Genomic DNA, 26,621 nt, shown 5'->3' on the forward strand with positions numbered 1-26,621 from the left:
TCCACCCCCAGGTCCTAGTAGCAAGCTGCCTTACAATCAATGATCTACTTGCATGCTCAGGAACACTGGCTCTGGATAGCACTGATGCAGGGGATAAACAGATCGCTCTTGCTAACAAACACTAAAACGCGAAATCTTTGCAAACATAATATTTGGAGAGACTCAGTTTCTACTTGAACATTAGATTGCAACAAAGAAACACTTTTGTTCGTAAAAAAAACCTGCAATCACAAATTACAATCTATATAACACTTCATTATTTTTGGCACAATATCAACACAATCTCTCCATGCCCTTCACATGTTTTCCTCTGAAATTACAATTGCTCTCTGGGCTGGCCCTCACACGGTGCAACCACACCACACTCACCTTTCTCTGCACAATTTTTCCTCCATCTCTGCACTCCCACAATTGCATGCCCCTTCAAGTGCAGATCTTCACTAATCACATGGGCTGCCTCCCTTCCCCAGTCTTGGGCAATCCCTAAAATTCTCATTCTGCCCCTCTAATTTATCCAACAGCTCAATCCATCTTTTTTGATTTCCCTGCTTGTACCATTTTATCTGCCAGCTTAAAATTTTTGCATAATTGCACTGTTACATTCCTTCTTGGGCCAGTTTTGGTGAGATGTTCTCCTTCTCTGCAGTGACCATCCACATGTTTTCTCTTATGCTCCATGTCATTAGTTTTGTAACAGCCTGTCATTAATTCTGTGCAGAGTCCTATATTTCCATTGTATTTGAAATCAACCGTTTCTCTTCCTATGCATTGGTTTGTAACTCTGCATTTCCATCTGTCAAAGAATGACTCCTCACATTAACATTTGGTGGGTATTCACACCTTATTATATTTTATGCTCTTACTTTGCTGCGAGCAGGCAAGATGCTCTTGCATCATATCTCCGCATGTCTTTCTCTTTGTAATGGGGGCTATCAGGGGATTTTGCCCTATGTAAGCTTGTTTTTGAGACTTGACATGTGGGAAATACTGTGAATGGAACATGTACCGATCTTTGCTTCTTTTGGGAATCCTCAATTAGAAATAATCTACCTAAGAACGGCATTATAGGGACCAGACTAGCTGGGAGGGTTTCTCCTTTTTGTTGTTTTTAGTATGGAGTGTGTGGGATCAATAACCACTGCAAATTCCTTTTTGCACTGCCTTTCATTAGCTTGGACCTTCCCATAGTTTTTCTCCTTTTTAGAGATTTTTCTTTAGCAGTTCAAGGTCCTGTTCTGCTTTGACAAACAATTTCTAACAAAAAGATTAGGTAAGGCATCATTCATCATATTTCTCAGTCATCTTGCTTCAATGGAATTACAACCTGTTACACAACTTTGTAGGTTTCTTTTGAGACATGTTTTAAAGCTTTGGTTTTCTGTTTGAGGATGATAGTTAGTGCCATGAGTGAGGACTATGAGAGTACTATTAGATATTTCTTATTTAATGTTTGCTTAATTTATTTTAGTTGGATTAGATAGTTTCTATTTCTGGTTTTAGTTAATGATTGTGTCATTTAGAAACACTGTTCTTGTAATTTGTTTATATGGAGCTTTTGTTCTCCATACTTAATACACCAAGCAATCACCATTTTAAAGGGCAGCCCCAAACTAGTCAAAACCCAAGGTTGAAAAGTTGCTCATAAACACGACATATCTGTGATAATTTAATTTGATAATCCATTTAGTTGGGACATGCCATTGAAGAATATACCTACCAAACGATTGTCCTTATTTGTTGTTTCAATAGCCATAAAATGTTCAGATTTTGCAATTTGGTCTGTACCATTTGAATGCCATTTTTCCCTTTAGAATTGTGCAAGCATATTATGAAATGCATTGAATTATTATGTTAGGGATAAAAATGGTGGGAGAAGCTTTGATGTTTAAACTTACTCCAATTTATTGAGTCGTTTGTCAAATTTCACACTAAGCCACATACTGCCAAATTTTCTCCTTCAAGCTTGACATTTTCAAATGTTTTTCAAGAAATTCACCTATATACTTAAGGGCATTTTGCATCTTCAAGGTGCTTGTCTCTAATCTTTGATCCTTTGTCTGAAAAGGTTTTTTCCTTAAACCAATGCAGAACAAATCTCCGAGTGTTTTTTTGTCTAACCCTTAATAAGAAAAGCATACTTTCAATGTACAAAAGTAGATTGTTTTATTAACTGTATTTTGGGTACGTTCTCAACAGTTACAGCTTATGAAGGGTCACCATATTTTCTAGTACAGTGGGCTTTATTGTTACCGTTCTCTACAGGATGTGGAGACAGAGAAGTACTTCATCTTTAGGATTTACCTCATGTACATTCTGAACGAGTCAGCGCTGTTAATATGGAGACTAAGGAGTGTCCCTCACTAGGCTTATCTGTTTCTGAGAGTAGAGGTTTTTGCCCCTTTTCAAGTCATTGTCACCTATTTTGAATTTTTAAAAATAAAAATAGTTAAAGAATGCCCAAAATATACAATCATTCTTTACTAAACAAATTTTTGGAAAATCATTTAATGTAAAAAGGGGAATATATGTTCTCAGGCTTTAAAAACAGGTAAAAAACCCCCACTTGTACAAAAAGCAGGGCATAATTCCCAGTTAAAACAGGTTGAAATTAAAATTCCGATGCCAAAAAGTACACAGAAAAAATTGATTGAAGTCCAATTTGCAGTGGAAAGATACTTGCTGAAAGACCTTTCTCTTAAAAGGAAATAACAATCACACATAATCATTATTAATAACAAAATTATCTACATGCAAGATGGTAGCGTCACTCAAAGATGCTAATGAAACATAATTTGCATGGATACTCGTCTTTGAGCTTTATTTGGTGAACCGGGCACTGTGTTTTTGTATAAGTGTGTTAATCCTGAGGATATCTCTCATTTTAGCAGAGACAATTAAAAGTAGAAGTATTTATTTCACCCCTATTAAGATTCAGAGTGTAAACTTATGGACTGAAAGCAGAATGATTGACTTCATCATAATAAAGTCAAGGTTGTAATAAGTAGTGAATGACTCCTTTGTGTTGTGGATATAGTGTATATATAGCACTATGACAATATGACTTCAGCCAATTGAATCAGATATCTCATTTCTTCAAGTCCTCCGATTAGTTATGCACTATATAATGATTGACTTGTATTCTTACTAGCCATCTTGTGGCCGCCTATTTATATACAAATTATACTCCTCAGATGCCTGATCCAGATTTGCTTTGAGGCATCTGAAGGTACTCTTTTGGCAGATCCCTTTGGAACTGCATTTCACGTCAAATATGTCTTGTTTATTTTGGATCTTTAGCTAACATATCTGCAGCCTACCAAACCATAATTAAGAGGTCTGAGAAACTGTGCATAGCATTGATGGTGAACTTGAGCTGAGAAGATAGAAACTTAATAAATGCCCAAACAGATTTGTATTGATATAGGGCAGATTATCACAATTTGATTTATTTTTGTGTTGCTTTATTGTTTACATCTAATTGACATTGCGTAAAAATTATCATATGCATGAAGTTCTAAACTATGACCATAACATACTTCTCAAATTTAGAGAGCGTGAGATCTCAGGATAGAAGAATCAGTTTGGTATCATATAAATAATAGATATGCAATACATAAATACTGCAGCAGCTTATATTCAATATCTCAGTGGTCAACATTTTGCATCCTGTCAGTATGTGGATATTTCTTATCTAGTAATAAGTGTTAGCTATTATAAATCATGGGAAGGAATGTCTGTAGAAGAATATTGCTTAATAATGATTCTTGATTTTTAATAAGACAGGTTCATTTTCTGATCGTCACGTGTTATAGGATGCAATCATTTTCAAGATAATTTAATGTAATCAGATTAGACAAGATGTCATTATGATAAGTACAGTGCAAATTATGGCTCCATTGATATGTGCGCACACACTCATATGTTTTTTAATGTTGTATGCCAGTTGAAATTGGTATTTTCCTTTGTTATTACCGTCAGAGTGGATAGTTTCATGTTTTAGTTAACTCTTAAAGATATTTTCATGGTTGAATGTTAGCTCCATTGAATTTTGGTTTTTTCATACTACAATTGTGTCATTGATACATACTTCTTGTTTGACGTGCAGGCTAATTCATATAAGAAACCATGCGTGATCACCATGAGGGTTATTTCTGACCATACTCCTTTTTTTTTTTTTGTTTTTGTAAAAATAGCTTGATAACTACCTTTGTAAGTTGTTATTGTTTCTCACATTATATCATATATTATTTGAACTGATACAATAATTTATATTAGCATACTTTGCAATACACTTTCTGGATTTCTTAAAAATTAATAATAAAAGGATTGAGAAAGGGAAGGGGAAATATAGCAAATGCCTATTTTGTGTGTGGGATGTGCATTTATTCCATCTCCAATAGCTACTTCTCGTCAACTGCGTTTTATTGACCTAACTCATTTTAATAGAAGCTTTATTCACCTAAATTGATGCCTATATTTGTTTTCTCCGAAAATATAGAGGGTGGCTTGACAACCTTATTAGTCTTTGGCATTGCGATTTATTGTTAGCTTTGCGATTGTGAGTAGGAAATTACATTTATAAGATTTGACTATAGGCGCTAGGTGCTAGGTGGTCCTTAGTGCTGTAGAGCACTAAGAGAGCTTTCCAATGGTATAAATGGCTCGTTAATTGGAATCCTAGATCAAAAATTGTGCTTCCTAGAAGTTGGACCACTTTTTCTGGAACCTTTTATTTTTGCTTCTACTTCTAATTTTAATTCTATATCTTCTCATGTGGTTCCTGACCACCAAATTTCATAATTTATATTTTATTCTTGGCCTTAATTCTAAAATAGGTTATTTAAGACCCATCCTTGTAGTGAAATGACAATTTTTCATTATTGATGTTATGGCACTATCTTGCGTGATCTGCTGATACACCACAATGGCAACCTCTTCAATTTCTTTTTTCTTATCAGGAGCACTTTCTTCATCCAGCTCATATGCGTATCCTTCTTCATCCCTGATTTTTATTAGATTGCTCTTCATCCCCCACAGCTTTGCATATCCTTCATGGGACTAATAGTCACACTCACATTGATTGCCATGGGGGTAGCAAAGTTCTCTCCTTGGGTTGAAGGGCTGGCAAATTCCTCCTCACTAGTAGATGCACCTTTCTTCCTCCATTCTCTTCAAGCCAATTATTGTTCTCTTAATCATAGGGTTAGTCCCAGCTGCCAGGTCAAAGACTTCTTGTCTATTCTAATCTACCTTAGGGATGCTTTTATCCTTTAACCCGTAAATTTCGGGATCAATGAGAATATTGTCTTCTTGTGCTTTGGCAGGTATGTTCAAATTGATCCGAAATGATTGGATTTGCTGCAAGGTGAGTTTGGTGAAATTCCTTTTAAACACTTCTGCCTCATCTATGCAATCCGCCTAGAAATCCTCCAATGTAGGCTTCGTTAGTATTGGGTCAATGTCCCTCGTGGGGTTAGCAACATGGCTTAATCACCTCCTGTGGTTCTATAAGACTATTGATTGTATCGGGCATTGACAAGTTGATCTTTTGGTGCAACGACAACTATGACCTTTCTAACAATTGGTATAAGAGCATGGTCACAGGATCGAGTCCCGAAGGCCACAATGAGTGACACTGGGAGGGGGATTTTTGGCAGTAGGTCATCGTCCCTCGTGGGATTCGCGACATGGCTTAATCGTCTACTGTGGTTCTATAAGACTATTGGTGTATTGGGCATTGACAAGTCGATCTTTTGGTGCAACGACAACCTTGGACTTTCTAACAGGTTTATGAATGTAGGTTTGGGGTCCATATAGCTTTTGCCTAGCAAAAACCTTGCTTTCAAATTGAGTCCTTTGAGGCGTAGTCGACAACTGATAACCTTCCATAACTTTTCTGACACTTTTGGTAGCATTTGGGGTTTTACATGAGTAGGACATAGAAACAAGAAAACTGAAACCTTTTTCTCCATGCTTTAATATTTGACATTTACCACAACCATTTGTCGACACACTTCTAAAAAGACCAAGAAATCTTAAGGGTATCTAGGAAGCTGCAAGGGTTCTTTCTCAAAGCTCCCTATCCTTAGGTAAGTGAAGACACTATTGAACCCTCGCACAAAATAGGCAACTTCCTGGGATAATCTCATATTGGATCACCCTTCTAACTCCTTGACATTAGGAATGCATCATTTACTGGAACAAAATCTTGGTCACCCTTATTTACGTGAGTTGGGGGAACCTTTTGTATACAAAGGGTCGAGCATAATGTATTTGCTGTATAGTTAGACCCTCCCCAAAACTTCTATGGTTGGTAATGAGATATACTATCACAAAGGAGAAATTAAACATCCCATTGTTTGAGAATTCCCTTAGTTTCCTATTGAGGTGCTAGCTCATGAGGCTAGCGAAATGTATGTAATCATTTTTTCCACAGACAATCAAAATAAATCTGCACATCCAAAATTCAAAACCATCAGATTTGGAGTTTCCCACCACCCTATGCAACAAAGTAATTACATTTGGAATAGGCTCTTTGAAATGAGATTTCTTTAATTTATATGGCAGTTGGAACTTTCCTCCTCTTTCTATTTGAGCCAAGTTTTGGCAATGCTATTGAGGCAAAATTTTTCATGCACCTTGAAATATTCATGCCTAACATCCACTAAAAGCCTTTCCATCACTCTGTCGCTAGAATGCCCAAAGCCTGAGTAATACTTTCAAAATTGATTTTTACTTAGACTTTCCTGTCATCGTTTGGATTTCCTGCTCAACAGGATCATAAAATTTTGCACATACAACCACCAACTCAAGACATTGCATGGCGGACAGAAACACTCCTGTGTGTATCAGACCACTCTGGAGAAGCTGCTGCTCCCAAGGACTCAAATCCTTGCTTTCGCAATAGTCTAGGAACTCATGAAAGTCTTTGTGCTTTGTCTCAGTATCCTTAGCCTTTGATAGCTAGGTTTAAATTGTAGGCTGAATGTCGAGGAGGATGGTTGAGCAAGTAGCGTACTGGAGCTATTAAAGAATGATACCCAATAATTTGCCACCTAAGTGATATATTGATTTCAATAGGATGTGCATTAAATGAAGCACAATCATTCTTTTTGGAAAACACACACACATCTCATACTAAGTTGCAAGTAGAGAAACAAATGATTAATGTGGCAAAGGAAATACGCCTATGCAGAGCTACACTAAGGATTGAGACCCAACAATTGCTTGGTCACCTGCAAACCTGAACTAATTATTAGCGATTGGGGCTTTCGAACTTCCTAGAACCTCCAACTGAGTGATTGTTAACACTTTATACACAGTGGGAGATTAGGTATTTAAAGAAAACCGTAACTCAGTGACAAGCTTATGGAAAACATGGCAAGATTGACAGTTGGGGACGGGCCCAAAACCACGACAATTAGTGAGACTTTAAAGGGGGGACCCTTTAAACGGAAGCAAAACGGAAGCACAACTAACACTTAAGTTAATCTTTTTTTTTTGATTGGTAAGAGGCCGAAGCCAAGATTAGTTATTATTATGTGTTTTTATTAATTATTATTATTTATTAAGCTCAAGTAGACTTGAAGCCAAAACCTGCTAGATAAGAGGCTTACAATTTACCGTTGCGTTGTAGGATCTTGCCTAACACTTGGTTAATCTTTAGTTTATTAAGTAGTTTCTATTTTCATCTTTAGTTCACAATTGTTTCTTTTAAAAACATTGTCTTTGTAAATCTATTTAAGGACTTTTCATCATCTGTTTAATGCAACTACAACATCAATTTACCATAACATGGTATCAGAGTGGGTTGGTGGGATTTCATAAAATTTGACTATTCTTTTAGAAAAAATTGAGCCACTTTTGATCTAGCGGAAATTTGTTTTTTGATTTAAAAAATAAATAAATCGTTATAGGTGCTTTATGAAATTTTTGGTTTGTCTTAGAAGAATTTTGCTGAATATCACAAAGCTTAGTTGAGGGTTTTGATTGTGTGATTTGTTGGTTTAGGAAAATGTTTTTGATTTTCGAAGGTTGCATGTGAGTTGCTTGTTCTTGCATGTGCTGTTTTACCATAGGATGTCTCGTGTTTTGCTGTATGGTCGGGTTGTACCTTTTTTTCCTCAAAAAATGATGCTTTGTATGTTGATCCATGTCTCAGATTTTGTTGTTTGGTTTTGATGAATTTTTCACCTCAAAAACCGTTTCTTGTTTTTCTCTTTAAAAAATGTGGTTTTTTGCAGACTATTTTAGGGCATCATGCTCATCTGCAAAGTTTGGAGGGTTTGCTGATTTTTCTTCAAAATCATGCTAGTTGTTCTTAGTGTTTGTCTGAGTCTACAGGGAAGAGCAACTCTATTATCCAACATCAGGTTGGATGTTTTTGTGATGGTTTCTTGTCAAATATTTTGCTGATTATGGGAGTGTAAGTGGCACACTCATCTCTGTGGTAGGCTCTTTTCTCCTTTTGTTGAACATTCTAAAGAAGGGGGCACCTTTCTCTGTTTCCATTTTTTGGATGGCTTCTTGGTCATTAACATTTTGTAGATACAGGGAGGGTTTTAGCAAAAGCATATTGTTTTGAAGAGTTTGTGACCAAAAGACAACAATTAGACAATGACTATTAAGGGAGGGTGTTATAATATTATAATGTTTCTTTAATGGTCATCTAAGTTAGTCTTTAGTTTATTAACTAGCTTCTATTTTCCTCTTTAGTTCATGATTGTTTCTTTTAGAAAGATCGTCTTTGTAAATCTACATAAGAAGTTTTCATCTCCCCCGTTTATTACAACTAAAATCTTCATACCATCCTCAAACTTGTAACATGCTAAAATTTCCACCTGTATTTAATTGATTAATTAACAAAATAACATATCCTTTCAAAATCACATGAAGGATAGTTATACTGACCGATGTATCATATTCACATTAAATACAGTTACAACCTCAAATTATATTCAAATGAGCAAACTTTAACAGATTAATTGTTTTTTGAATCTAAGGAAAGAATAACTAATTTAACTACAATAACCATCTAAACATACATCAATTTAAAATGCGGTAACGTAAAAGTAAAGTACCCAAAAAGTAGTTATCTTGCATGCAGATCATATCCTTGTGTTGTATAGGCCTTGGCATCCGGAAGAGAGGAGAAGCATTGCCAAGGGCTTAACCTTCCAATTGCGGACCCTTAAGTATCCCCACACAATCTCTATTGAGAAAGACCCTCCCTACCTTGGGATTAGCCTTGGGACATCATTGTCCTTCCACTGAGCATCCTAGTATTAGAGTGTTGGCTAGGTAGCTAGGTTATGGATACCTTCCATCAACCTATTTGCCAACTGCTAGCAACCCTGACCTCTAGTTATCACAATAGCAAGCATGCCACTAATCTACCTTGGCTAAGGATTAATGTGGGCACTATGTACTTGATCACCCACCACTCAACTTGACAAACAAGTCCTTGACATTGGACTACCATGAGATGACTGAGTTTAAAACATTATCATTACTTGCTTATTAGTTACTAATTTTCTTTCTCTTATCATGCAGGGGTAACACGTGGTTCAATAATTTTCAGTACACACCCTTCATCTCGACCTTGCTGGTCTTCCTTGATGGAATTCGTGGAGTGATTGTCTAAGCATTATATAATCACAACCAATTACATTCTGTTTGATCTGGGCTTAAGGCTTAACAAAAGATTCATAATGTTTTGCAGTTTATTTCCTAACTCTACATGAGATTGTTGTCTCTTATCTCAGAGGGTATATAGCAGATATCCTTTTGTAAGCTCTGCACTGGTTGGATCTCATTCCAAGATAATCAAAATTTCTGGAAAGAGAAATTAGTGCAAGTTGCAACAGATTACTTGACTCTTGTGCATATTTGCAAAATTAGACATAAGTAAAATAAATAGTGTTAGAATATTTTCAGCCATCCCTATCTTAGAGACGTCTTGGAGACTTGGGGACGCCTAGGGTACTTTGACTTTGACTTCTAGAACAAATTAGACATTAACTCTCAAAGTAACACAATTTGGCATATGAATTTTGCCGATTCTTATATTTTAAGGTTCTATTATGTATAAGTACATGTATGAAATTTCAAATAAATATTTTAAATTTCTCTATATATTTTAATTTTACCTATTATTATATAGCCGTCCACATTTGCCATCTCCCTTCGTCCCCAAAATTGGCAAAACTTTGCTGTTCTGGAAACTCGTCCGGCTACCCCCTGCTGCCTGTGCCTTGGAAACTCGGGGGAACATAAAAAATAAATAGTTCATTTAGAGCTAGGCTCTAACTATGATATCATTGCCTTCTTTTAACTCCCAGGCTATGATTTACAAGCCTCTTATATCAATTTGTAAAGAATAAAATTAAACAGAAATATTGCATGACTTGGCAGTAATATCGTTCCCTTGAATGCTCAAATTGGCCCCTAAGCAATTGCTGGTAGGTGTGAAACCAAGGTTGCAAATGTAGAGCAGAGAAATATATGGTACAACCTCCAATATGAGTCATGACACTTCTGTGCTTGCGATCTCCAGCAGGGATGCTTGATACGGTATGACAAGGTATGTGCAAAGAGATTTCATGGTACTATGTGAAATGAGCTCACAACAATGATGCGCGGTTCCAATAAATAATCAAGGCAATGGAGTTGCAAAGATATGCGACTGTGAGGTGGTATGAAATTAATTGTAGGCAATATGTGTCTGTGAAATAATATGGAATGTATTGTAGATAGTATGCAATTGCAATATCTCTAATATGGTGTTTTGAATCATTTCATTAGGAACCATCACACATATAAAATCTTGTCTTACTTGGTTGCATGGTCGGTTACAAGCAAGAAGTAAAAGGTGGCAAAAGAGTTACAAACAAAGAGCCATCGACAACATATGTGGCAATTTTATAAAATTAAAATGGCCACTGAAAAAGATATAAGGGCTCGATAAAGAAAATATAAGAAATATGTCCGCTCATGATAAAATATTAAAACCATTGCCAAGGTTGGAAAATAATAACTTCATTCTAAATGTTTTAATATAAAAATACCATCCTACATCTACCTATACTTGTGTATGCATGTGCACACGTATATATATATATATATATATATATATATATATATATATATATATATATATATATATATATATATATATATATATATATATATATATATATATGCGTGATCTTCTAAACACACGTATCTAGTGTATACATTATATTTTAAGTGGGCGTATATGTTCATGTACTTGTCATTCGAATTTATGCATACATTCATATATGTGTATATACATGTGCAAGTATATGTAGATGCTATCGTATCGTTATATTAAGACATGACAAATATCACAAGAGGCTTTAGGATCAATGCAATTCATAAAGGTAACACATTAGTTCTTAGTTTAATTAATGCTTAGTGATTTTTATTATTATAATAATGATATACATATATTGCCCAAGTTAGCTCATGGTTGTCCATAGTATACTCTTGCATGCCTAGTCGTTTACCCTTAGCCAAGGTGATTGGAACTCATACTTGTTGACTCATCGGTGGATTGGTGCCTCTTATCCAATTCCCTCTCTGGCAACGCTTCCCCCCTTTCGTCTTACTCAAGTGCATAGATAGGATGTATGACCTTGTGATGCAGGAGCATCCAGAGGTATAAGGGCAATCCTGTGTCACCCAAAAAAATGTACTTAGACTTAGTTTCTGTTTCATGTCTTTACATTTTTGGATACCCATTTGGCTCAAATAAAGGTTCCAACTCTCATAGTTCAACTATCAGTGCATTTGAAAATCCCAAAAAAATAGGAGCATGTATTTGGGCCATCATTTCGGTAAACTAGAAGGTGTGAATTGGCCAGATGAATGTAATCATGATTTAGAGCATTCCAGAAAAAGAATCAGGTCAATAGGCCCCACGGTTTGAAAGTTATTGCAGTTTTTCGGGTTTTGGAGACCTCCTAAGAATGCTTCAAAGTCAGGTTTGGGGCATTAAATGACCTCGAAAAGGGTCGAAAATTGGGGGACGAGCGAAGTTGGTCCATAGGGCTATAGAGCGCTTCGAGAGCTTTCCGAAAATATAAACAGTTCGTCAATCGGAGCTACGGTTCAAAAGTTATGCCTCCCGGAAGTTCGGTTACCGTTTCTGGATTCTTCTAGATTTGCACCGACTTCTAATGCAGCTTTCGGAACCTTCTATTTCGTCGGTGGATGCCTACTAGCGCTTTCTAGAATGTACTCCTAGTCCTTAACCCTTCGAGGTCTATTTAAGGAGATTTTCGGCATTGTAAAAGGCAGTTCGGAGTGGAGTTTGAGAGGGGGTGCTAAAAGGAGAAATATTCTCCAGATTTATGCTATTGTAAGCCCTTAGGGCATGTTTTGAAGTTTATTTTCTCTGCACTGTTTGTACTAGCTTATTTCCTCAGTTAATATAATTTTCCCTTTCTGTTGGTTCCATTCTGTTCTTGGGTTGTGTCCCCATCACCTTGAGACAGCAGCTAAGGTTCGCACTGAGTGGACCAAATTTGCTACTCTCAGGGGTTCAATCAAGTGGCAAAGGCGGATATGAAGACTATGCACAACGGGATCCCATTATGTGGTAGTCAACTTACGGAGTGAAATCTACAACCACCACACTAGCTATTTGTTTTCTGTCCTAGGTACTTAGTTCCTCAACTTGAACCTATTTAAGTTTTCATTGTTCATTGTTCAATGATCATTGTTCAATTTCTAATTCTTGAGTCTCACACTGGCCAATTGTTTTTCATCTCAGGTTTCTATTTCCTCAACTTCTGAGAGGAATTGGTCTACATATAGCTTCATCCACTCTCTTAAGAGGAATAGACTTACCTCTCAAAGAGCAGAGAAACTAGTGGTTGTACATAGTGTGTTGCGTATCGATGACCGCAAGACACGTATATACAAGAAGAGCCCAGCATCACGATGGGACGTAGAGCCTAAGGAGCCATCGCAGATTGGTGAAGAGGATGCTTTAGATCCAGCCACAAGACTAGTTGGTGTTCCCTTTTCGGCTCTTGATTTTGGAGAGATTGATAGTTAAGTGGCGATGAGTTTCAACTTCCAGCCTCTAGGGGATGATCATTGATCATTGATTTAGCATTTTGATTTGGACTCTTGGAGACTTGTAGTTTTTGTTTGCATTATATACTTATTTTGATATCATGATTCATGGCACATGATACTTATTGTAATCATCTTTATGTCATGACACACGAGTCATGACTCATATGATCATTGATTACTATTAGCTAGTAGAATCTAGATACTCATACTATTGATTTGAACACTGATGTATAGACTAATATTTATTAATTGCTGATGTTCAATGTTCATTGTTTGTTTGTCATTTGATCATGAATCATGATGTTCCAGTCGAAAACTTCAATGCAATGTTCAATGTTTACAGTTTAAGGCTTTTTTATTTTACATCTTTGTATCTTATATTGTATAATTGTAGTAAATCTTTTCATAACTAGCATTTTAAGTACCATATGTATAGTATATACACCTTGCTCCCCCCGTCCCCTTGTCATCCCCAAATCAAGGCCCCTATGTCCCCTTGTCTCAGAAACTTGTCCCCCCGTCTCGGAAACTTGTCCCCCCGTCCTGCCATCCCCCATTTCGCAGGGTGGTGTAACTATAATTATTAATCACTAGGCCCTTAATAAATGTAAATATAAAATAAGTAAACACACAACAGTAGAGGGCATTGGAGTGTGAATTGTTGTGAACTTTTTGCACTATCACCCTATTCAAAATAGAGACCCCCTCTTTTCACCCGTAGTTTTAGGGTTTTGGCAATAGAAGTGTCATTTCTGAGCATAAAGGGATTGAAAAATGGTAAAAATTTCAAGTAATCAAGGCTACAAAAATTAACAATTCTTGGAGGGTTTGTAGTCAACAGGGTCAGGTTTCAAAAGTTTCAAGTTTTAGGTGAATATTTATAAGTATTGAAATATTTTGGCTAATCAATTGGTTTTCAAGATGTCTCAATGCCACATTTTACTTGTTAATTTGGACTGAAACGATAAAATCATGCAATAGGAGTGCAAAGTTCTTATGGGAGTCACTTTTCCATTGCATTTGGATCAAAAGTCCCTCTGAAATTTGATTTTCCACCAAGTCCTAGTGTAAAGTCCATATAAGGGTTGATTTTCCACTCCTAAAGGCAAAAACAAGTAAACTCACTAAGACTTGGCTAAAAGTCCCTATAAGGATCAATTTTCCACTCCTAGAGGGCATTAGAAAATGAAAATCATGTTCAAAATCCCACTATGAATATCGAATTTACACTACTAGACATGAGGAATAAAGTCAAAATGTGTTAGTCACTATAGGGGTAATTTTTCAACTAGTCAAAACACTTTAAAAAGAATGTGGGAAAATTTGCAATGGAGAATCCCTATGGACAAGGAATTTCCACTTTGTCTTTATGAGCATCATTTCTCCACTCGGATTGATACTTAGAAAATTTCAAGAGTGAAATGAAAAGTCCTTATGGACATGGAATTTCCCCTACTTCCTATGACCATATAATCTCCACTCAGTCACAATGAAGCTATATTTTCCACTTGAAGAATAAGGTATCCAGCTTGTCCTTCTAGACAAGGATTTTCCACTAATTTGTGCACCCACAACATTTCCATTTGTCCTTATAGGGGTTGATTTCCCCCTTGAGGAGTGAGATGAGTAGACAAAGAGATGAAGTGTTCGGATCAAGAGTGTCCCTATAGGGGTTCAACTTTCCCTTGATGAGCAAGTAAACAATTAAAATGGGTGTTCTTGTGGGGGTTAAGTTTCCCCTTTGGTGGATGAATAAGTATGTGAAAGTGAATTTTTAAGAGATTGTAAGTCCTTATGATGGTCAAGTTTCCCCTTTGGTGGATGAATAAGTATGTGAAAGGGAAGGTTTTATAAGTCCTTCACATGGTCAAATCTCTATTGGGGGGATAAGTTAGACAACAAGAAGGATTAGTCTCCATAATGGTCAAATTCCACCATGAATCCTTATGCAAGGCTGAGGATCGATTGAAATGAAGACTAAGATTGTCCATAGATGCATCGATTTTCCCTTTTAAGGCTTGGTAAGCTTTTGAAATGAAATTAAGTGCAAATTAAGGGGCGATTAAATAAAACTCAATTTGCACAAGTCTCCATGTTTTAAGAGGCAAAATTCTTTTATCCCACATTTGTTGTGGAGATGCAAACCAAAGCCAAAACACCTTTAAAAATCCATCAAACAGCTATAAGAAAACCCAATGAAAGGAGTTGACTTAAGATTGAAAGTCAAAGGTGGCAGAGAAGAAAGCTAGTCGGTCAAGCAGAAACCATCTGTGAATCAATAAGTGTAGATAATAACACATTCTTCTTACATCAAGGCACCCCCTAGTCCTTCTCTCGATGCATTTGTTATGACCACAAAGTGATCCTGAGGATCGGGTACTCTAAGCATCGGTGCAGTAGTTAGCTTATTCTTTAACTTTTTAAATGTTGCTTGACATGTTTTAGACGAGATAAACTTTTTCCTTTCCTTTGCATACATCTAATTTCTCTCTCGTTTGGGCTGCAAACAAATCTGCTATAGGGTTGTTGTCACTAGACTGTACCTTGCGTTTCCCCTTGCTTGTCTCGGTTGTTGCTACACCCATAGAGCTATAAGTAGAGGAAGGTGCGGAGGCTGCCGTTAGCAATGTAGTAGAAGAAGCTCTATATTGTGGTCTAGAAGAAGGCATGCGCCAGTGTTGTTGCTCCTGTATTTGTTGCTCATGCACTTCCTGTATAGTCTATATTTGCTGCCTACTAGCCAAGGTAGTAGGCACTGGAAGGCCCACGTCCTCTAGAACTCCCCAAGGCTTGTTGAATTCAATTCTAAACTTCAAGTTTTTGGATTCAGTCAAAAACTTACATGGTAAGACACCTTTACTTGTCCAAAAGAGGGAGTGTACATTCACTCAAGTGATGCTAACATACCATACATCACCACAAATATTGCGTCTCCACTTTCTTGTGCCACCTGTTCTTGATCCGCTTGTTATTCTATTGGCAAATTGTTTTAAAGGAGATTTTGGATCAAATTTACCCCTAGTCCACTTTGCCAAAGATGGGGAGGGGCAATCAATAGATGGATTACCAGATAGTATAAAATCAGTACCCATAGAAGTGGAACTAGTTTGGGACCCTTATTGATTTGGCCCAGCCCCAATCTCACTCTCATGCTCACCCCTCTCAACGATGTCATCATCATCCTCAGCCCCAACCTCAGGCTCATGTTCATATTTTGATTCACTGCCACTATCTGAATGAAATTCCATCTCATCATCACTATGAGTATCAATGTGGGAGCTCATTTTGACACTGCATTTCTCAAAATCATTTTTTTTCAAATAAAGTTAAATAAACAAAGTTTCAGCCTATGCCCTACTTTAAATTTTTTAAAATTTAAAACTAAATAACTAGAATTTGCAAAATGAAACATTGAAACATCAAGAATCTTAATCTATTATTTAATATTTGTAAATGATCCAATGAATGAATGATAATCATAACTATAACAAAATGAAACAACACATTTAAAACTCAAAACATTGAGTAATAATTTATAAACATAAATTTGAAAATCAGAAAAACAAGTTAAAAACCTTGCCGTTTGCTTGAAAATCTCCTTCAACAAGATGGTAAACCTTCCTCTTCTTCCTCTTGCTCCTAGGCTCTCCTTTTTCACTTGCAAACACTTTCTTCACTTTTGCACAAACCCTTATCTCAGCTCTTCACTCTTCTTCTTGCTGTTGCAAACAATGAGAAATGCAAATGTGAATAAAAATGAAGAATAGAAGGTGAATGTGACTCACAACCCAATATAATAAAAATAGAAACATTAAAACATAAAAAAATGCATTAAATTTTTTATTTTTTCATGTGCCTCTTTTGCTTGCTGTGGGAAACGTCTAGGCATCCTCCGACAATAAATGACACTTCGTCGCGTCCCCCTGCACCCACATAGGGGACGCCGAGACGTCTCAGAGATGTCTCATCGTCTCTGGCGGAGGTGGCGCTCAAAGTGGTGCCGCCTGAAATGTTGAGACACCGTCTTGGGTGTGTCGTCTCCGAGACGGCCCTTTTTTTTGGGGGGGGGCGGGATGCGTCCCCGTGTTACATTGTTAATAACCTTATATTAATTAATAATTACGGCTATTTTTACCTTCGTACTTTGTATTGTAAGTGAATGTGTTGTTTCCGTCAAATTCAATTAGATTCTCTAATCTTGGAACTTAATAAAGGTTCTCTTGGATCAACTTATCACTGCCTTCTTTTTGCCCCTACCTCTTGCTCAGGGTGTGAAGCATCCAATCAACACTTCTACCAGATCTGCGAGACCTTACAACGGGCTATCTTGATAGAGTCACCCCTCTAGGAGTCCTTAGAGATGCACTAGGATTCTTGGTTGCTCTGGGCCTTACCCTTCTGTTATGGACTTCTCTGCACTAAGGAAGGATCACTAGTCCTTGCCTTGGGGGTGTTCTTGTTCTTGTTCTTGCTTTGGCTTCCCTTTCACCTTATTGCTTTCTTTTGTTCTGCTCTTTCCTAGACACTGCTTGGTGGTCTTGTTGTTGTTAGTCTCCTTGGTTGTATGCTTTCAGTCCCTTAGATCCTTTTTGTGGTCTGTTGTTGGACATTAATAAATTTATCTTATCTATAGTGTGCCCTTGTGGCTTCCACGCAACAACAGGCTACAAACTTTGGTTGGCTTACATATTCTTGCAAATAGTATGATTATTTCAACCTTTGCCATGTCCTATGTTGAGAGATTTTAATGGGTCTTTCAAACACCAAACAACTTTCAAGGGTTACATGTAAAACTAAAATGAAGTAACGCCTTGCTCGGGAACCTAGGAGAAATTAACCTACTAATAAAATCAAACAAGTTTTTCTTCCCAAATTTGCACAAACATAATCATTGATCCAAAATCAAAATAGTATCCAACCATTCATTTAACAAGCACTCTAATAGACATGAGGTAGATAGTTCTTTCTGAATGAAACTCTATAGTGGGTTTCCAAACCCTACCTCAAAACCAACAGCTGGAATCTGAGACAATCTGGTAAATTCACGTGATCCAAAATGCTCCTAAGCTTTAAAAAAATCTTTAACTTTGATCCATTGGTTTTCTCTCCTTAGAACTTGTCACCCTCTAAAATGACCAAAAAACCTCTAATAAAGAGCCCTAACCCTAACTAGGGTTTCCTAAATTTTAATTTAATAAAGATTACTTACTTTTAATTAAATAGTAAATGATTTAATTTATTAAATCTTTTCATGCACAATCAAAGCACATTTCATTCAAAATATTATTTTCTTTTTTTTCTTCACAATATTTATTTCGCATGATACTTTTAGAATCATAATTTATAATTTAAATTAATAATAATAATTATAGCTCATTATTTAAATTCAACTCCAACTAATTATTATTAATTAAATAATTATAATAAATCAATATTTACTCTTTAATATTTTAATTCTTTTTTTATTCAATATTTTAATTTAGATTTTTAAATCAAATCTTTTAAATTAAAACACATTTAATTAATTTCCAAATAATTAAATATCATCATACTTTAATAGTTTCCTTTTAAAATCAAATAATATTTAATAATTAGAATATCATAAGATTAATCCAAACACCATAATTAAACCATTTATCAAGCAAATCACATAATCAAACCCATATAAAAGCAACAGAAGCAAAACTGACCAAAGTCAAAAATCAAACAACGCAAGGGAAAACTCACGGGTTTTTCAAAAAGGTAGGTAGTCAGATAAATGTCCTCTTCTCAGGACAAGTAATTAGGGTTTGGTTGGGATTGGACCTAAACATTATCTCCCCATTCTTTCCATTGAGTTATTGCGATAGGGCATGCTCATCCTAGCAATTTAGAGAAGTCGATGCCTGGTACCTGCAATCTGCATAAAAGACGAGCATGTACATGTGCATATATATCTAAGCTAAATAGGCAATGGTGGGGAGTGGTACATCGTGTAGATCTTGACTTGCAGGTGACTACAACTCCCTCCCTCAACCACATCAGGCACATTAAATAGAAATGTAAAACAAACAGACACACACTATAAATGTAAAATAGACATACACACCATACACATGCGAGGATGGGGTAAGTATAATTAATAAAGCATGATTATAAATAACATCATATTCTAACATAAGCAACTCATCATCATGAAGATATAGTAAACATCATTCGAAGACACATCATATGACATCACTATGAAGATAGTTACATTCATTGATTAAGAGTAATTAAATCATCATCATTACAAGTAACCATTGTTATGTGATATAATCAATTACCTTACATAACAAGGTATTGCATTTCAAATATCAATTAAGGGCAAACATGTCCACAAAAGTCATATAGAAATTTAACAATGAAGTCTACAATGATAGTAAAGGAGGGGTATTACACCCCTGTTGTTGTTAGTCTCTTTGGTTGTACGCTTTCAGTCCCTTAGACCTTTTTTGTGGCCGCTTTTCCGATATTAATAAATTTATCTTATCTTATTGATAGGGTGCCCTTGTGGCTTCGACGCAACAACAGGCTACAAACTTTTGATTGGCTTACATATTTCTGCAAATAGTATGATTATTTCAAACTTAGCAATCTCCTACGTTGAGAGATTTGAATGAGTCTTTTAAACACCGAACAACTTTCAAGGGCTACATGTAAAACTAAAATGAAGTATGAAGCTAGAAGACATGATCAATTTGGGTAGCCACAAGATAATCACAAACATCACTGTCCTTTCATGACCATAGGTAACTTGAAGGCATCACATCAACATGGGGAAAAATTGGTTGCAGTTATAGATGGATTGTAGGACCAAAAATCATATAATTCATAATCTACCATTTAGTGGGCTTTGTCAAGAATATCAATATTGTAAAGCTACATGTGCCCAAAATTGTGCTACTCAAACCATAACACATAAATTTAACTATAACAAGGAAATTGAATGTTAAGAACAACAAAATATCATGTTAAAACCCCTAAACAAGAATACATCCTAGCCTAAAGTCTCTAAATGTCTTTGCAGAGGAGTTGACTTCCTAGGATTTTCATTTCATTTGACAGGAATAGGTGCATACCCACAAAATTTTGAGTCACAATAAAGTAAATTTCTGGCATCTTCAAGATGTCGGTAGTGACGAGCCTATATAACTAATCCTCTATTACAATTCTCCTTCAATTTAACAACATTCATTTGTTGCTAGCTAAGAGAACTGATGTTGACATTAACAAATTCATTCATAGCATTTATATATCTTTTTTTGATCGGTAATAGGTTTTTTGTACTAATTTAAAAAAGTAAGTACGTTACATCAAGTAAAAGACCATCTATCCTCTACCTCTGCTTCTTTAGCCTTACATTGCTATCTTCCCCATTTTTGCTTATATTCATCTATAAGCTATTCCTCTATTCTAAACATTTACTATTTAAAGTTTACAGTCTTCACAATACCCAAAAATGCATAATAATAAATAAACTACGAGCTCCTATGTTATCTCAAAATTTGAGCTCTGTTGCTTCCTATGCAACTTTTATCTGCCCGTCGTTCTATCTTAACAATTGCAAACTTGGTTTCCATTAGCATCTCTGCTTGGCTGACTGGATTTTCCTGCCCTTTCTTCGCTATTCTTCTCGTCAACTTCAAGCATAAAAAATCAGCCCGTTTCTTAGCACCGCCAATCCGTCACCCACAAAACTGTGTTTCCATCTGCCTTAGAGCCGCGTTGCTCAATCACCACCCGGTCCCGACCGAGAGCCACTACTGCTTCTTTGACGTCGAGGGGCATTTCTCCAAGGCTCGACACCTGCTGCATGCTCTGCCTGTTCCACACACCCCAATTCCCTTACCACTCTCAGCCATGCCTCCTCAGCTTTCCTATACATCAAGGGTTTGTCAACCCATGCTTTCCAGCGCAAAAAGGGCACATATCTAAAGTGTTGAGCGTCATCTTCATCAACAAAACACTCACTTAGATCTTGCCCAATTCTTGGGATCGACCACTCCATAATTGATCCCAGCCCATCAAGCATGTCTTTTGCAAATAGAGCTTGCGCAATAGATTCCACTTCATATGTGCTCATATTCAACTCCAAAGCCCATGCAATGAAGATTGAAATTATGTCCAGGTTTGTGTGCCTTTTTATTGCTCTTTCTTGAAATTGGTTGCCAATCACCCCCAACACTCCCGAGATCATCTCCTTTGTTTTGATTTTTAGTAACCCTTTCACTCATTCCCATCGTGCAGGTCCTTTGAACGACTTCAACTATGTGTTTGAATTGACTGAGAATGTGGCTTCCATCTTCTTTCTATCTTCTCGCTTCGAAAAGCCTTACTTTCTTACCCACTTTTTCTTTGTAAATGTTGAATATACTCATTATAACTTGCTCTTCACTCTTCCTTTCACACGCTTCATCCATCACCTCATCTTTGATTCTTTTTCTGAGTAGCAATGCCGCCAAAAACCTCATCATGTCCTAGGCATTGGCATTAAATGTGTCTCATAATTACATGCTGTTAGCACATCTCCCACCATCTCAAAAGGATGCCGCTATCTTTCTATCATAATTCATCTCCAGGACAATCACTAAAGTTATCCATCATCATATCTCCAATGTTGGGTAAAGATATTGCATAATTTGCTATTTTATCAGCTTAAAGGTTCGCCTCTCTAAAAGTATGACTGATTCTAAAGTTAGTAAACTTATCCAACAATGCAGTTATATCCTCTATTTGGCTCTGTAAAAACCAGGTATGTGATTGTCTTCTTTTCAGCATATTAACAATGATCTCCGAGTCTCCCTCCAAATGGATATCATTCACCTTCAACTTGGCTTATAATCGAACAGCTAGGGGAGTTGCCTGTGCTTCCGCTACATTATTAGTTCCATCCGGCAACCTTACCGCTGCTATGGTTGAGGTTTCCCCATTAGCCTTTCTTGCAATTGCCCCTACTCCCGACACTCCTGGGTTCCCTTTGGAGGCTCCATCAAAATTAAGTTTTATCCAATCTTCATCCAGTGGTTTCCAAATCACATTCTCCCTTCTCTTTGTTATATCCATTTTCCTCTATCCATCATTAAACCAATTAATTCCTATCTCTGGCCAATTGCTTTGAATCAAGCAGGTCCATGATGTTCTGTGAATTCTGTCCCAAATTCTATCCACAGATTCTGTCTTGTCTTGAAAAATTCACCTATTTCTCTCCTTCCACACCTCCCATTTAACTATTGAGGGACTAATAATCCATATTTTTGAAAAGGTAGAATTCTTGAAGTCTTTTGGCCAACCTTGAAACAACAGCCATATCTTATTTGGAAATGGACCAGTCCAATTCAGATGGAGTGTCAATTTCTGCCAACATGTCTGTGCAAATTCACATTGAACTAATAAATGATCTACATCTTCCTTCTCCTTCTGGCATAAAATACATCGGGTTGGTCCTGTGAATCCATAATTCTTCCTTCTTTCACAAGTTAATAATTTTCCTCGTATTGCTGACCATGCAAAGGCCCCTGCCTTCTGCAAACAGTCCTTATCTCAGCATAAATTTGATGGCCAATCTTCAATACATTCTGCTCTGCCTAACAACTGATATCCCACTTTTGCTGAGTATCCCCCACTTTTTGCAGCACACCATATAACCTTATCATCTTTCTCCCTATAGACCACGCTCCTATCTCGGAATATCTTCTGAATCACTCTATTCTGATCCTCTGGTAGTCCCAAGGGAGTCCAATCTTTCCATCCCCATTGATGCTAAACTTTATTTTATTGCAGGAACATTGAAAAGATACACAGAAATCTACTAACCCAAAAACCAATGCTATAGTTCGACTCTGGACATCAAGTTGTCTCTGAAGCCTTGCATCTGCAGCTCTTTTAATTTGGGATTTGGTCCATGCCAGATGCCCTGTGGGATATTTTCTTGTGTTTCCTATATAACAAACAAGCAAAACCTATAAAGATTTTATTTGGATATGGTCAATGAAAGATGCTCAAATGTTTTTCTGATGGAAGGAATAAACTGGTCTTCTTTGTTACTACCTTTTGGTGCTGTGGGGTTCTGATTATATCATTATACTAAACACATACCCTCATAAATCTTGAGTTACGCACATTGTACGGAGGCTTATGTAAGAGCCCCATTTAGCAAACTTGGAGTGCTACACTTTTTTCATTGGTAATTAAATTAGGTGCCTGGCAATTTTATTGGTGGGTGTAGAACATGTATCTTAAAAATAAAAGAGAATGGATATAATGAACAAGCACAGGGGATAGCATAATACATCAAATGATTACATAAATATTATGTTTTGAATTCCAAACATGGAATTTTTTTTCCCGTTACACTTGATTGTTATTATAGGTTTTGACTCCATAGTTAATCCATTTGCAAAAGGATACATATTCCATTCTCCATATTGAGGTTGAAAATTTCCATAAAATATGATTCATTGATATTGAGCAAACATGATTCATGTTATTGAAATACGGTGCATGATCAGAACTCTAATATTCAATCGGGTGAAATCTTTCATTAATTGTATCAATTTCGTCCTCTTGGAAAAAGATTTTAATTTGATAATCTGGAAATTTCATTCAAACTGATCCGTGGTCATTCTCTTGTTCTTGCAGATTAAGCCATGGGAAAGGACAAAGTGCAAACCAAACAGTCTTCCTATTCTTAAAAAAATGCATGTTAAGTTAGGTGATACCGTCAAAGTAATCACAGGCCGTGAAAAGGGTAAAGTTGGCGAGGTTACAAAAATCTATACACACAACAGTACAATTATTGTGAAGGACCTTAATCTTAAGACCAAACATATGAAAGGCAGGCAAGAAGGCGAGGCAGGACAAATTATTGAGGTAAGTGAAATAAAATTTTCATTAGTCATCAAGTTTTTGTGTTGCTTAGTTAATCTGTGCATTGTGATTTTTCATGAATAGACATTGTTAATTTCCAATGACTACCATAAGGTAATTATGGGGAATGGTCAAACAATGCAAACTATTTCTGAAACAAGTGCCTCATATTTGTCATAGCTGATTAAACTAAAACTGTAGAAACTAGCTTCAGCCTTCAGCATCATTAGAGGTAGATGAAACTTCTTCACTCTCAATTATCAAATAAAAGCTCTAAGAAATTCAATTCTATTGAACTGCTTAAAAAAAGTTGCCTCTTTGTCTGACACAGCTCTGTTGAGTATTGCCATACTTCATCCATATCCACAAAATGTCTCAAGATTTATCTGAATGATGGTATGTCCACAAATGTGCATGGTTTATAGGGAGGTAGATGCAATCAGTTATGTACAGGTGGAGGCACAACTTGCTACTCAGAAAGATCGTTGGAGACACTCAGCAACATCCTTTCCCACAGTAGTTGATGTTGTTGTGTAAACTGGAATGTAAAGATAGATGAGTAAAATGAAGTAAACATTTCATTAGATAGACCAGATGCTTAGCTCAAAAATTCAACAGGCATGAATTTCCTTTGGGCAGTTATACCATGTAAGGATCTCATAGTAAATGTCGAGGCTTTGAGAAACAGCCCACTTAACTGCTGTATGATTGCATGACATAATGTGACCTGCTGCTCTGAGAACATAATTCCTGTGTAGCCACCAAATAGTTAAGAAGCTGTCGTGTACTTGCTAAGATTCTCCTTGTACTCATGACAATTACTTTGTCTGAATGTGAATTGTATTTGTGAGTAAGTCATACTTGAGGAAAGATAATGGCTGAGTTTAGTTTCATTTCTAATATATAAAGACAGTATTCTGAGTAGTATCTTAAGTTATGTTTTAATTTTCAAAGTGACGAGCAAAACATCTTGGTTTAACAGGGCATGTGTTGATGGATTATGCAGATTGAGGGACCTATCCACAGTTCAAATGTAATGCTGTACTCCAAGACACAGAATGTGGCAAGCCGAGTGGGACATAAAGTTCTGGAAGATGGAAGGAAGGTCCGATATCTTCTTAAAACAGGGGAGATACTTGACAGTCCCGAACAATGGAAAAAGGTTTTTAAGGAGAAGGATGACGAGACAGCTTAGCCAAGTCTCAAGTCAGTCAATTCTTTTGTGGCATACACTTTAGTTGTATTTGTAACATTACCTTTGAAGTATGAAAAGTATTTATGGTCTTCGCGAAAATTGTTTTGATCATTGTGTTTTACTAGCCAGTGGTGAACCATTCTAGAAGTAGATTCAAGTTGAGAGAGTTAGCATTTTGTAGCCATTGAACTGTTGCTTTGACTGTGCCAATGGGAGCTCTAATCTTTAGATTATCCCTGCATCCCTGCATCATTGTTCTTGTTAGTGACAGTCATCGGAAAAGGAGTTCAAATATCTCAGTATGTTGACAGTGTTTCTTTTTAACATGGGAATACATTGATTCCCATTTACCATTGATTGGAACTGCATTTTTAATAAATGGATTTTTTAAGGCAAAGGCAATTAGATATGCAGAATTCGTGTTCAATAAATTTGTTCGAATGTGATTTTCTAAAATATCAAACCATAGTCAAAGTCAAAACAATTATTATTAGACTGCAGGAGTCAGGTATAGCATCCCCTATAAACTGCTTTGCAGTGGCTAAACTTTTTAATGTGATCGATGAAGCACTGACACGACACATCCTCCGGTACCATGTGGGCTGGTAGCAGACCAGACCTCGTGAGCTTGTGCTTTACGACAGGAAGCTCTCGCCAATCGAGCTAGGTGCCAATCGAGCTAGGCCTCCAGTCCTGTCATAAAACACTATTGACAGATTATGTGATTTAGTTTCTGTTTCAAGCCATGGTTAAAACCAGAAAGCACTATAATGCTGGCAGACTGTGTAATGGACCATGATGATTCTGATGGTGTGTGATTTTACAGTTTTATGAGATGAAAAAAAGAATATGTGTAGGACAGGATTCATGGTAAGAGTTGTGATATTCCTTGAACATAAACGTTGATGAACAAAATGCCATCATAAGGGATAGTAAGGATTGTTGCATCCATTCTTGACACTAGTCATATTTTACCCACTCTAGCATCTATGGCTTTGTAATATGGTCCTCAGTAGATGCAATTTATAAATTTTTGTAGAAAATCCCAATATCCCAAATACAAAGTCTTATAAATCTCATTCAATGAAGATATGCTAATGATATTATTTATAAATATGGTGTTAGAAATACGTGGTCAACAATATGGACCAGGATAATGCGGAAGTACGAGAGAGAGATGTTCCATTAATTTCTCATTATGAGCCAATTAATAAGAGACCTTACTCAGTGTTTCCAACCTTGAGGGCTCTACTTTGTTGTCCCTTAGTTGAGTATTTTTATTGGTGATGACTAATGAGTCTTAAATCTTGTGAAAGTTTGACCTCACCAATACATTTAGGCGGAGTTGTAATCCTGCTTCAAGGTATAATTTTATAAAAAAATGACATTGACAATGTTCAATCTTAACACAATTGGCATTTATGACTTGCAA

General features: G+C 36.5%; 1 protein-coding gene across 1 annotated transcript in view; it reads left to right on the forward strand.

Annotated features, from left to right (window-relative positions):
* RPL24 (Translation protein SH3-like family protein) overlaps positions 1–25,586 on the forward strand; it is a 62,737-nt gene extending 37,151 nt beyond the window's left edge. Inside the window, exons 2-4 of the mRNA XM_089788977.1 lie at positions 4,106–4,144; positions 23,767–23,997; positions 25,001–25,586. Coding sequence (XP_089645103.1) covers positions 4,106–4,144; positions 23,767–23,997; positions 25,001–25,189 — 459 coding nt within the window. The 3' untranslated portion in view covers positions 25,190–25,586. The remainder of the gene's footprint in view (positions 1–4,105; positions 4,145–23,766; positions 23,998–25,000) is intronic.
* The last annotated feature ends 1,035 nt before the right edge of the window (positions 25,587–26,621 follow it).

The sequence above is a fragment of the Cupressus sempervirens genome, chromosome 6 (genome assembly GCF_028749045.1).
Source record: "Cupressus sempervirens isolate cs-2001-9-10 chromosome 6, ASM2874904v1, whole genome shotgun sequence".
Taxonomy (NCBI): domain Eukaryota; kingdom Viridiplantae; phylum Streptophyta; class Pinopsida; order Cupressales; family Cupressaceae; genus Cupressus; species Cupressus sempervirens.